At 44.2% G+C, this 12,878-nt stretch overlaps 1 protein-coding gene and 1 pseudogene across 1 annotated transcript; both read left to right on the forward strand.

The window, feature by feature from the left end:
• Window positions 1-369: 369 nt before the first annotated feature.
• Window positions 370-4,901, forward strand: LOC131443307 (uncharacterized; annotated as a pseudogene).
• Window positions 4,902-6,470: 1,569 nt separating this feature from the next.
• Window positions 6,471-12,181, forward strand: LOC131443425 (uncharacterized). Its single transcript, XM_058613048.1, has 6 exons — window positions 6,471-6,555; window positions 6,632-6,739; window positions 9,489-9,617; window positions 10,035-10,113; window positions 11,642-11,831; window positions 11,916-12,181. Exons 1-6 carry the CDS (start codon window positions 6,479-6,481, stop codon window positions 12,179-12,181), a joined length of 849 nt encoding a protein of 282 aa, XP_058469031.1. The 5' UTR covers window positions 6,471-6,478.
• Window positions 12,182-12,878: the final 697 nt, after the last annotated feature.

Here is a 12,878-nt window from a genome sequence, read left to right on the forward strand (position 1 = left end):
GAGTGGCCAACACAGCTGTAACCAATCAGCCCCTAATCAGCTTCACTGAAGTTTCATTGGCTACAGGGAGTGGCCAACACAGCTGCAACCAATCAGCACCTAATCAGGTGTCTTTTAAAAAGCAGCACTCACTTTGAAGCGGCAGCTTCAGCGGCAGACTCTTGGCAGAAGTTTAGACTTCCTGAGTTTAGACTCAGAAGGACAAAGACAAAGGAGTCTAAACCGGAGTCTAACAAGGAGGCTAACGAGGCTAAGTACCTGTCTGCAAGATTTTTCTACCTTTCACATATGTGCCTTTTTTCCATTCCTGTTCATGTCTCTTCTCATAGATACTACAAACCTCACAATCACTCACAGCATCACCGTAACCTCTCCTCACTTATCTATCCCACCCGCTCCACACACATCCAACACCTTGTCGCAGGGGGCCTGTGGAACTGCCAGTCAGCTACCCGCAAGACTGAGTTCATCTCCGGCTTTGCTACTGAGCAATGCCTGGACTTCCTTGCTCTCACTGAGACTTGGATAACACCCTCCAACACAGCCACCCCTGCAGCTCTCTCCTCCGCCCACTCCTTCTCCCACACACCCAGATTCACTGGAAGAGGTGGCGGGACAGGTCTGCTCATCAACCCCAACTGGACTTTCACTCTTTACCCACTGCCACACTTCTCTTCACAGTTGTTTGAATTTCATGCTGTAACTGTAACTCACCCAGTCAAACTAATCATTGTTGTCATCTACCGTCCACCAGGCCCATTGGGACACTTCTTGAAGGAACTAGATGTCCTCCTCTCAAACATCCCAGAAAATGGCCCACCACTTGTTCTTCTTGGTGACTTCAACATCCAGTCAGAGAAGTCATCCGATCTACTTTTTTCTACTTTCGTCTCTTTCTCTCTCACTTGCTCCTTCTCCACCAACTCACAAAGCTGGCAACCACCTTGACCTCATCTTCACCAGAAACTGCTCCACCTCCGACCTCACGCTCTGACACAAATGTAGCGGAACGGATCTCCGCTTGTCTGACCGACATCTCTCAGTGGATGTCTGACCATCACCTGAAACTCAATCTCAACAAAACTGAGTTTCTTTTTCTCCCAGGAAAGGGCTATCCCACCACAGACCTAACCATCACCCTCGACAACTCTGTGGTAACTCCTTCTCATACCGCAAGGAACCTGGGTGTGACACTTGATGACCATCTCTCCCTCACTGCCAACATTGCTGCAACAGCTCGATCTTGCAGATACATGTTGCACAACATCAGAAGGATACGGCCTCTTCTAACCCAGAAGGCGGCACAGGTTCTGGTCCAGGCTCTTGTCATCTCTCGCTTGGATTACTGCAACTCCCTCCTGGCTGGTCTCCCTGCGTGTGCCATACGACCTCTGCAACTCATCCAGAATGCAGCAGCTCGATTGGTCTTCAACTTACCAAAATTCTCCCACACTACACCTCTCCTCCGCTCCCTTCACTGGCTTCCTGTAGCTGCTCGCATCCGCTTCAAGACTCTAGTGCTTGCGTTCCATGCTAAAAACGGATCCGGTCCACCCTACATCCAGGACATGATCAAAACCTACACCCCAGCCCGCCCACTTCGCTCTGCATCGGCAAACCGGCTCGCTGCCCCCTCACTGAGAGGATCGCAGAGGCATTCGCAGAACTCGAGACTGTTCACTGTCCTCGCTCCCAAATGGTGGAACGAGCTCCCCATCGACATCCGGACAGCGGAAAGCCTCCACATCTTCCGCCGCCGACTAAAAACACATTGCTTCCGACTCTACCTCGACTAAGACGATGACGACGACCAAAAAAAAAAATAAAATAAAAAAGTATAAATCGCACTTATGACTAGCACTTCATAGTTTGGTTTACTTGAAGCTCTTACTTACTTCTAGCTCTTATTTGTACCCAAATGTTTAAATGCACTTATTGTAAGTCGCTTTAGATAAAAGCGTCTGCTAAATGACATGTAACATGTAACATAACTAAATACCAGAGCAGCTTTAGGAAAGGAAGATGTACTATGGACCCAGTCATCTGCTTAGAACATGACATTAGAAAAGCACACATAAACAAAGAGAGTGTAGTGGCTGTTTTTATGATATGATATGATGTGGGGAGAGGGACTTTTAATTCAACTGTCAAGGGAAGAATGTATCAGTGGATTAAGGATTTTTTGAGAGGAAGAACAATACAGGTTAGAGTAGGGGAAACACTTTCAAGGAAGTATGTGGTAGAGAACGGAACACCTCAGGGAAGCATAATAAGTCCGCTATTGTTCTCCATCATGATAAATGACATTTAGAATGAAATAGAAAAGGATTCTGGATGTTCTTTATTTGCAGATGATGGGGCAATTTGGAAGAGGGAAGAGGGGATATTACGAAAATAGAAGAATGGGCATATAAATGGGGATTCAAATTCTCAGTGAATAAAACAAAGACGATGATATTTACAAAGAAAAGAATAGAAGATAGAGTAAAACTGAAACTATACAATCAGGAGTTGGAGAGAGTGAAATTCTTTAAACTATTAGGGATATGGTTTGATGAGAAAGTTACATATTTAAAAATGAATGGACAAATGTAAGAAAATATTGAATATAATGAGATGTTTAGTTGGTAGGGAATGAGGAGCAGATAGGAATGCTTTAAGGGCTATATATAATGGGTTACTAAGATCAGTGCTAGATTATGGCTGTGTGGTGTATGGATCTGCAGCAAAAAACTGGATAGACTACAGTATCAGGCACTGAGGTTATGCACTGGAGCTTTTAAAACAACCCCGACATCAGCACTCCAAGTAGAAATGGGGGAAATGCCACTAGAATTAAGAAGGATACAGAACTCATTGAACTACTGGACCAGACTACAGGGTCATAATCAGAATCATCCTTAAAACCATGTTGGGAAAAGGAGAAAGGAAACAAAAAAAGCTTTGGATGGACAATCAATCAGACGGCATCAGAGCTTACAGTAGACCAATACAGCGTTAGCCCAACAGTACCACTGTCGACAATAGCACCATGGATTCTTCCAGATGCCACCATAGATCTCACATGGTTAGAGAAGGAAAACAAAGATATGCAGAGCCAGAACCCAGAGGTAATACAAGATTATATAGACAGTTATCATGGATACATCATACAAGTATACACACATGCATCAAAAAACAGGAATAGGAATCTTCATAGCAGAATTTCAAACATTAACCAACAGAAACGATGAAGTGATAATGTATCCGTGCACACAGGAGAACTCACTGCTATCCTATTAGCAGAAATACAACCACTGAAAACAATCATCTGTTCAGACTCAAGTTCATCACTCATAAGTTTACAATCCAGCCATTCTGAAAGCAGACAAGACCTCATTATAGAAATACAACAAACATTATATAGAATTCAGATGATGGGACTTTATGGATACCAGCACACATTACAGGGGTTAAAGGGAACCAAATAGCAGACACGGTGGCAAAAGCAGCAACAGCACATAATAATATAGATCTAGCAAAAAAATTAAGCAAAACAGAAATAAACAGCATCATTAAACAACAACTAAAGGAGAGATGGCAAAAACAATGGGAGGAGGAGAGGAAAGGAAGATGGTTTTACAGTATCCAAAGAAAAGTGGGAGTGGCTAGGCGCACAGAAAGAAGCAGGAAAGAGGAAAATATAATATGGAGGATCAGATTTGGCCATACGGGATTAAACAACACATTATTTCTTATCAATAAACACAATACAGACAGATGTGATCACTGTCCATTCATCATGTTATTACACAATGTCAGAAATATCAAAGGGAGAGAGAAGTGATGATTAGAAAGCTGAGAGACATTGATGAGGAATGCGAGTTGGTGGAGGTATTGAGCAAGAACCAGAGTGAGTGCTACAAAATATTACTGCAGTTTCTTAAAACTACAAGGTTGATTGGGAGGATATAGGATGTGTGAGTGTGTGTATGAATAGGTGTATGCATATGTATATAGGTTGTTGGTTTTTTGTGTTTGTAGTGTGTATATATCTGTATATATATATATATACATATATATGTATAGATATAGATATAGATATAATTATTAGTATTATATCTTTTTTTAACATTTCGATCCACACTGCATACCAGATGGTGGCGGTAATGCACCAAATCGTTGTTTGCCAATCGCCGTAAAACAAAAAGAAGAAGAAGAAGAAGAATGTTGGAATGCTGCGACACAAACTGAGGATGAGGGCTAAGTAAGTTTGAACCAAGTTAAATGTTAACAGGATGATTCTGTAGCAGCAGCAAGTGTGTGCACCCTTGACGGTCTACACATGTTGCTGGAAACTGGCAAAGCAGTTGTGTATGTGTATGCGTCTGTGTGTGTGTGTGTGTGTGTGTGTGTTTGTGTATTGGAGTGTGTGTGCGTCTTTGCGCTCTACTATAGCGAGTGTGTGTGCTCATTAGTTACAGTCGCTCCGTCACAGATGTCAAGAATACATCTCATCTAACAGCCAAACAGCAGAGACAGTAGTTGACCGTTGATTTTTATTGTGTCTTAAAATGGAGCAATAATCTGTGATGGAGCAAAAACCTCCTTTAACCACAAACACAAATGTTCTCCACATAACATGGAGTAGAACGAAACAGGTTCATTAAGGAGACAATCAGGGCCGGTTCTAGGCAGGCATATATGAGGGGGCAGTCAGAAATGTGAAGGGGGCATCATGTGTACACATCATGCTCCAGCACTTTTTTTTCTGTGCTTATAGTAACGATGCTTTCTTCATTGAAAAGGGTCTATGTGTCCAACCCCAACCTAAAGAAGTGGATTGCACTTTGTCAGGCCTCTACCTTCAGACCTGTCCAACGTGGGTGTCCCACCTGAAGACTAAGCTCCTGCTGGTATAGCTCTTAAGGTCACTGAGGCACGCAACCCCCTGACCACAATAAGGTGGCAATCCCTCAGGGGGGGAAACTGAAAAATAAAAATAAAATAAATGAATAAAATAAAATAAAACATCCCTCATCCACATTTTATCAACCAACAACATAACATTTATCTTAACTGGATGGCCTAATACTCAAATTTTAACCTAAAATAGGACTTCACACACTATAGTCAATATTTACTAATTTATAAAACACAACAGATATACAGCAGAACTACTGTTTTTTGGCAACTAAACAGCTCAAAAAACTAATTTCTCTCTGCTGTGATTATTAAAAAAAAAACAGTACAAAACTACAGCCTGGGGCGGGGCTTTACGTAGGGGTCCGTCAGACACAGGTCACTTGTCTTGGCGCTGCTCCTTCAAAGTCTAACCCACTCCGTGGCCGTGCTGAAACCTGACACAAACTGTCAGGCTACGTCTTGGCTCATTTGCATACTGCAACAGTGATTGGATGTTTACTGAGGGCTGAGGGGTGTGTGCGTGCGTGCGTGCGTGCGTGTGTGTGTGTGTGTCTGTGCTGCGCAGCCTGTGAATACAAGCACAGCGGAGGGACAGAGAGATGAGAGGGATGTATCGTGTGTGTCCCTTTTTCGGCGGATTTTTGATATTAAACTGAGTCGAGTCGATTAGAGTAAAGTTGAGATCAGAGCAGTTATTTGATCACATTCATCACATTTCCTTCAGATAACACTTGAGAAAACTTTGGTCCGTGGTTTGTTTCCTGTTCAGCAGCAGAATCACTTCACAGACGTTCAGCAGCTTCATGACGATCATTACCTGCTTTCACAAGGTAACGGAACTAAACTCATCTCATCACACATGTGACTTTGAGTGGACGTGATGTTTTTACTGTGAAGCTCATGAATCTCACGTCACTGACTCTTGTTCAGTGACTAAAATGTTTGTAAATCACTGGTTTAGAGGACATTTGTGCTTTTGGTGAAAGAGAAGTTCTGCTGGACTGAAAGATCAGATAGTGACTGATAATTTTATGTTTCCAGTGAAAACAGATTACAGCCATTGTAGGTGAAAAAAAAGGATCCAGAGGACGAGGTCATATTTTGATAAGATTTAAGAAACTAAAGTTAAATTAAACGTTTATTCTCAATCGTCACAATTAACGACATCTCTTCAAAGTCCAGATGTTTAACATACATATGTATCTACATATTGGGCAGCTTCTTACCTGACCACCAGAGGGCGGGCTCTTCTGTTAAACCAGTGGACTCACAAGTGTGATGCAAACAGCGTCTTGAGTGAGTTGTGAGTCGAGCTGTGACGTTCACGAACGAGTCAAATCTTTTTAACGGCTCTTTGAAATGAACCAGTAACTGAGTGACTGACAGTCCATTATTAGCATAAACCAATGGGCTGTGCCGATTGTTCAGTCAGCCAATGAGGGTCATGTCGGCCAATTCTGTGGTTAAAAAAAGTCTTCTTGCTGACCGGCCCACATTAGGTCATTGTGGTCCACCCATGTTAGCAGAACTTGTAATGAGCGAGTTTTATTCTCCCAGCAGGTGGCGCTCTGCTATGAATCAGCTCAAGGACAGTGAAGAGGAAGCTCCGCCCTCTAAAACCACTCTGTGTGAGGAACATGAGGGTCAGAGGTGAGATGAGGATCTCATGGATCATGTGACTCCATGTCACAGCTCAGTGTTTTATTTACACATCATGTGTTTGTAGGAGGATCCATCAACAGAGACCAGACTCTGCTGGACCTGGACCCAGCTGTGTGTCCATGATGAGTGACTGGTCCATGGATGTACCTGTGAACTTCAAACAAGAACAGAGGTCAGATGATGGAGGGTGGAGGTCTTCACAGGTCAACAACTCAAATGATCCACCATGTAGCACCAGAGACACCTAATATTTGAGAATTCAGACCCAGACCCATGCAGACCCAAGACATTCTGGACCCAAGTCCCAAACAGACCTGTCCCCATTTAATCTCAGATCTGGACCCATGAAAAAATAAGAAATGTTGAATAATTACTGTACTGTACTGTTCTATCAGCACTTCCTTCAGCTGACTCCTTCTCCCTCATGCATCCCAACTCTGCCACAGACACATTCCTCTGTACTCTGTCCTCCTCTCTTGACTCTCTCTGTCCTCTTACTTCACGGCGGGTTCGTAAGTCCTCCCCAGCCCCGTGGTTGTCGGACTCAGTGCGTACTGAGAGAGCCACGATACGGGCAGCAGAAAGGAAATGGAGGAAATCAAAACTCCCTGACGACCTGCTTTCCTATCACTCTCTTCTCTCCACCCTCACTGCCTCTATCTCTGCAGCCAAACAATCTTTCTATCAGACTAAAATTCAATCCTCTTTCTCTAACCCCAAAAAACTTTTCTCGATCTTCTCTAACCTCCTTGATCCCCCCACCCCCCCTCCTCCCTCCTCCCTTCTACCAATTCACTTTGTCAACTACTTCACAAAGAAAGTAGATGACATTCGCTCTTCTTTCTCAACCCCACCTCCTGATCTCACCTCTCTACCAACCACAAATTCAGCTCCTTCTCTATCCTCTTTCACCCCTCTATCTCAGGATCAAGTTCTTTCCCTAATAACCTCTGCCCGCCCCACCTCCTGCCCCCTTGACCCTATCCCCTCTCACCTTCTTCAGTCAATTGCTTCTGATCTTCTGCCTTTCCTCACCCACCTCATTAACACATCTCTATCATCTGGTTGCTTTCCGGACTCTCTTAAAGAGGCCAGAGTGACCCCCCTCCTTAAAAAACCCACCCTTGACCCGTCTGAAGTAAATAACTACAGACCTGTCTCTCTTCTTCCTTTTCTCTCCAAAACTCTGGAGCGTGCTATCTTTAATCAACTCTCCTCCTACCTTCACCGGAACAACCTTCTTGATCCTCTTCAGTCTGGTTTTAAAGCAGGTCACTCGACCGAAACTGCACTCCTTGCTGTCACTGAGCAACTCCACACTGCCAGGGCTGCTTCTCTCTCCTCTGTGCTCATCCTCTTGGACCTTTCTGCAGCGTTTGACACAGTTAACCACCAGATCCTTATTTCCTCCCTTCAAGAACTAGGTGTCTCAGGATCTGCACTTACCCTACTCTCGTCCTATCTTCAAAACCGAACATACAGAGTAACCTGGAGAGGATCTGTGTCGGAACCCTGTCCTCTAGCTACTGGGGTCCCTCAGGGTTCTGTCTTGGGCCCTCTCCTCTTCTCTCTATACACCAACTCTCTTGGTTCTGTTATTCTCTCTCATGGTTTTTCCTATCACAGCTACGCCGACGACACCCAACTCATCCTCTCTTTTCCCAGCTCCGACACAAATGTAGCAGAACGGATCTCCGCTTGTCTGACCGACATCTCTCAGTGGATGTCTGACCATCACCTGAAACTCAATCTCAACAAGACTGAGTTTCTTTTTCTCCCAGGAAAGGGCTCTCCCACCACAGACCTAACCATCACCCTCGACAACTCTGTGGTAACTCCGTCTCATACCGCAAGGAACCTGGGTGTGACACTTGATGACCATCTCTCCCTCACTGCCAACATTGCTGCAACAGCTCGATCTTGCAGATACATGTTGTACAACATCAGAAGGATACGGCCTCTTCTAACCCAGAAGGCGGCACAGGTTCTGGTCCAGGCTCTTGTCATCTCACGCTTGGATTACTGCAACTCCCTCCTGGCTGGTCTCCCTGCGTGTGCCATACGACCCCTGCAACTCATCCAGAATGCAGCAGCTCGACTGGTCTTCAACTTACCAAAATTCTCCCACACTACACCTCTCCTCCGCTCCCTTCACTGGCTTCCTGTAGCTGCTCGCATCCGCTTCAAGACTCTAGTGCTTGTGTTCCATGCTACAAACGGATCCGGTCCAGCCTACATCCAGGACATGATCAAAACCTACACCCCAGCCCGCCCACTTCGCTCTGCATCGGCAAACCGGCTCGCTGCCCCCTCACTGAGAGGATCGCAGAGGCATTTACAGAACTCGAGACTGTTCACTGTCCTCGCTCCCAAATGGTGGAACGAGCTCCCCATCGACATCCGGACAGCGGAAAGCCTCCACATCTTCCGCCGCCGACTAAAAACACATTTCTTCCGACTCTACCTCGACTAAGACGATAACGACGACGACGACAAAAAAAAAAAAAAAAAAAATATATATATATATATATATATATATATATATATCGCACTTATGACTAGCACTTCATAGTTTGATTTACTTGAAGCTCTTACTTACTTCTAGCTCTTATTTGTACCCAAATGTTTAAATGCACTTATTGTAAGTCGCTTTGGATAAAAGCGTCTGCTAAATGACATGTAATGTAATGTAATAATTGTGGAACAGTCCTGGCTCACGTGCTTGGGTTTGGGTAAAGTGATCTGACTGAAGATGTGGAAGTCTTAAATGTGTTAATCAGTGTAGTGTTTGACACCATCTGGGTCACACTCAACCATTTCTGACACAAACCTGTTTTCCTTGTGTCTCCTGATACTGTAGATCATTAATGAGATCAATCACAGCAGATGTTGTATTTACATGTCATGTCCTGTGTTTGTAGGACGATCCATCAACAGGGACCAGACTCTGCTGGACCTGGACCTGGACCCAGCTGTGTGTCCATGAAGAGTGACCGGTCTATAGATCGTCTTATTAACTTCAAGGATGGACAAAAACATGGTGAACTGATGTAAGAATTTCACACATAGTAACACACACTTACATGATCCTCCACCAGGGGGAGCCTGTCAAGTCCAAAACATGTTGAATCCAGAAAAACACTCTTCTTCTCTTTGGTGGACCAATGTTGTTTTTCTGTCTCCACTAAACGTCTTCAGCCTGTCCTCGTCTCTGAATACGTTTCCAGCAGTAAATCTAGTCAGAGTCCGTGATTGGTCAGGGACTCATGGACAAGCCTCTCTGATTGTGTCTTTGAGACTTCACACATAACAAACACTAGAGACTGTCCTTCAGGCACTTTTGTCTTCAACCTGTCAAACTCATGTCATGTGAACTTGGCTGAAGAAGAATCGTAGGTGCAGCACATTGAAAACCTCGTAGAAACAAATGATTGTTTAGTAAATGACACTGAATCTTTTCTCCTCAGAGTTGATCAGCAGAGGACAGAGGTTCTCAGTGGTCAGTCTGTCCAGCAGCATGGAGCAGACCTGGACTCCATATTTAAGGTGTGTAAATGTACAAACATGACACTACTGTTAATACTGAAGCAGAGTCCTGGGGCCTCATGTATAAACCGTGCGTACGCACAAAAAAACGGCGTACGCTTGCTTTCACGCACAGACGGCATGTATAAAAATGTACTTGGCGTGGAAGTTTGCGCATCGCTGCGCAAACTCTCGAGCTGCCGTGACAATTTGCCGAGAGCTCCGCAAACTCTTGTCAGGTGGAGACGCTGCAATATTAAGCTCTGAAACTTATCACAGTGTTTGAAAATAATATTATTAATGTGTCTACAGTGACAAACATGAATTTTCTGTGACAAACAATACTGATACACCACGTACGTTTGAACATATGTGGATAACATCAGAGAGGACACTGAAGACGAAACTGATCCTGTGAGCGAACACACACACTACAAACCTGTGTGTGTGTGTGTGTGTGTGTGTGTGTGAGAGAGAGTGAGAGAGTGTGAGAGGGAGACTCACTTATTTACTTTGAGCAAATTACTAAAATTAATTTTCCACAGATGAATATTTTCTTTATGTAACACAGTGATGTAAACACAGCTGCTGACATGAACACATGAACACACGTCAGTCTATAATGTTTTAAACGCAAAATAAAGTTAGAGACTTATTTGTTGTAAGAAAACGGGACTTGAACGTTGAGTAGAACATTTTCTTTATCCCATTTTAATCCACACGATAACGAAATAACCATGAAAAAGTTATTCCGCCACCGCTGCGCCTTTCATCGGAAGAGAAAGGCGCAGCATCCACAACACAATCAGTGACAGTAATGAATGGTTACATGGAGTAACTCCGTGAACTCTGTCTGCTTATTTTGTGCGTAATGTGTGTAGATGATGACGTGTGACACTTATAGATTGTAGAAATAATCTGTAAATTCAGCTCACATGGATCAGTCATGTCTAAACATACATGTTACACCAGAAAAAAACATGCACAGGATCAACTATCAATGCACAGCCAGTTTTTTAAGCATCAATATTAATATGAGAGCAGTCGCTGTGACCCTGACATTTAGTTCCTTTGTGTTTATCACTAATTCCAAAAGAAACGACCAAAATAATCTATTTTTACAGATTTATACATCATAAATTGACGAGTTGATCGTGCACTTTCCTTCTTTTTCTTTTATTTCGCTCTTTCTTTGCTGCCACAGTTGTCCTTTTTCTTCAGGACGAAGGCGTTTTAGAGTCATTTCTATATTCATTTGTGGGTGGGCGTGGTGTGTTCCTCATTCATCTCCGCTCAGTTTCACGTTTGATGGGATGTATAAAGAAAAGGTGCGCAGGACTTGGCGTACGCACAGTTTTATTAATCTGAGATTTTCTTTGCGTACGTACTTTATAAATTTTGTGCGTACGCCGTCTTTTTGTATGAAAGCTGTGCACTCTTTTATACATGAGGCTCCTGGTCCTGACAGTCTGGATGCTGCTCTGTGGACCTGCAGGACTTCACTCTGTCACTGATCATCTGAGGTTAAACTTCACATGTTCTGTTCCAGCTGCTGGAGGAGAACATCATCTGCTTTGTGAAGAACGAGCTGAAGAAGATCCACAAGGTTCTGGATACAGATCACACAGAAGTCTCAGAGAGTCAGAGGGAGGATGAGGAGCAGAGGAGCAGCAGAGAGGCCTTTCTGAAGATCACAGGGTACTTCTTAAGGAGGATGAAGCAGGAGAAGCTAGCTGACAGTAAGAGGACTTTTAATGTGAAAGGAAGAACATCTTATTTTCTCAATGATCCACTCACTGATTTATTTTCTTGTGTTCTGTCAGAAATCAGACCTTCAGCTTGTCGGCGTGAACTCAAATCAAACCTGAAGAAGAAGTTCCAGTGTTTGTTTGAGGGCGTGGCTAAAGCAGGAAACCCCACCCTTCTGAATGAGATCTTCACAGAGCTTTACATCACAGAGGGAGGGACTGGAGAGGTCAATGAAGAACATGAGGTCAGACAGATTGAAAGAGCTTCCTGGAAACCAGACAGACCAGAAACATCCATCAGACAAGAAGACATCTTTAAAGCCTCAGCTGGAAGAGACTGACCAATCAGAAGAGTGATGACAAAGGGCGTGGCTGGCATTGGGAAAACAGTGTTAACACAGAAGTTCACTCTGGACTGGGCTGAAGACAAAAGCAACCAGGACGTACAGCTCATGTTTCCCTTCACCTTCAGAGAGCTGAATGTGCTGAAAGAGAAGAAGTTCAGTTTGGTGGAACTCATCCATCACTTCTTCACTGAAACCAAAGAAGCAGGAATCTGCAGGTTTGAAGACTTTAAGGTGGTCTTCATCTTTGATGGTCTGGACGAGTGTCGACTTCCTCTGGACTTCCACAACACTGAGATCCTGACTGACGTCACAGCGTCCACCTCAGTGGACGTGCTGCTGACAAACCTCATCAGGGGGAAACTGCTTCCCTCTGCTCGCCTCTGGATAACCACACGACCTGCAGCAGCCAATCAGATCCCTCCTGACTGTGTGGACATGGTGACAGAGGTCAGAGGGTTCACGGACCCACAGAAGGAGGACTACTTCAGGAAGAGGTTCAGACATGAGGAGCAGGCCAGGAGGATCATCTCCCACATCCAGACATCACGAAGCCTCCACATCATGTGCCACACCCCAGTCTTCTGCTGGATCACTGCAACAGTTCTGGAGAACATGCTGAAAACCAGAGATGGAGGAGAACTGCCCAAGACCTTGACTGAGATGTACATCCACTTCCTGGTGGTTCAGTCCA

The sequence above is a fragment of the Solea solea genome, chromosome 17 (genome assembly GCF_958295425.1).
Source record: "Solea solea chromosome 17, fSolSol10.1, whole genome shotgun sequence".
Lineage (NCBI taxonomy): Eukaryota > Metazoa > Chordata > Actinopteri > Pleuronectiformes > Soleidae > Solea > Solea solea.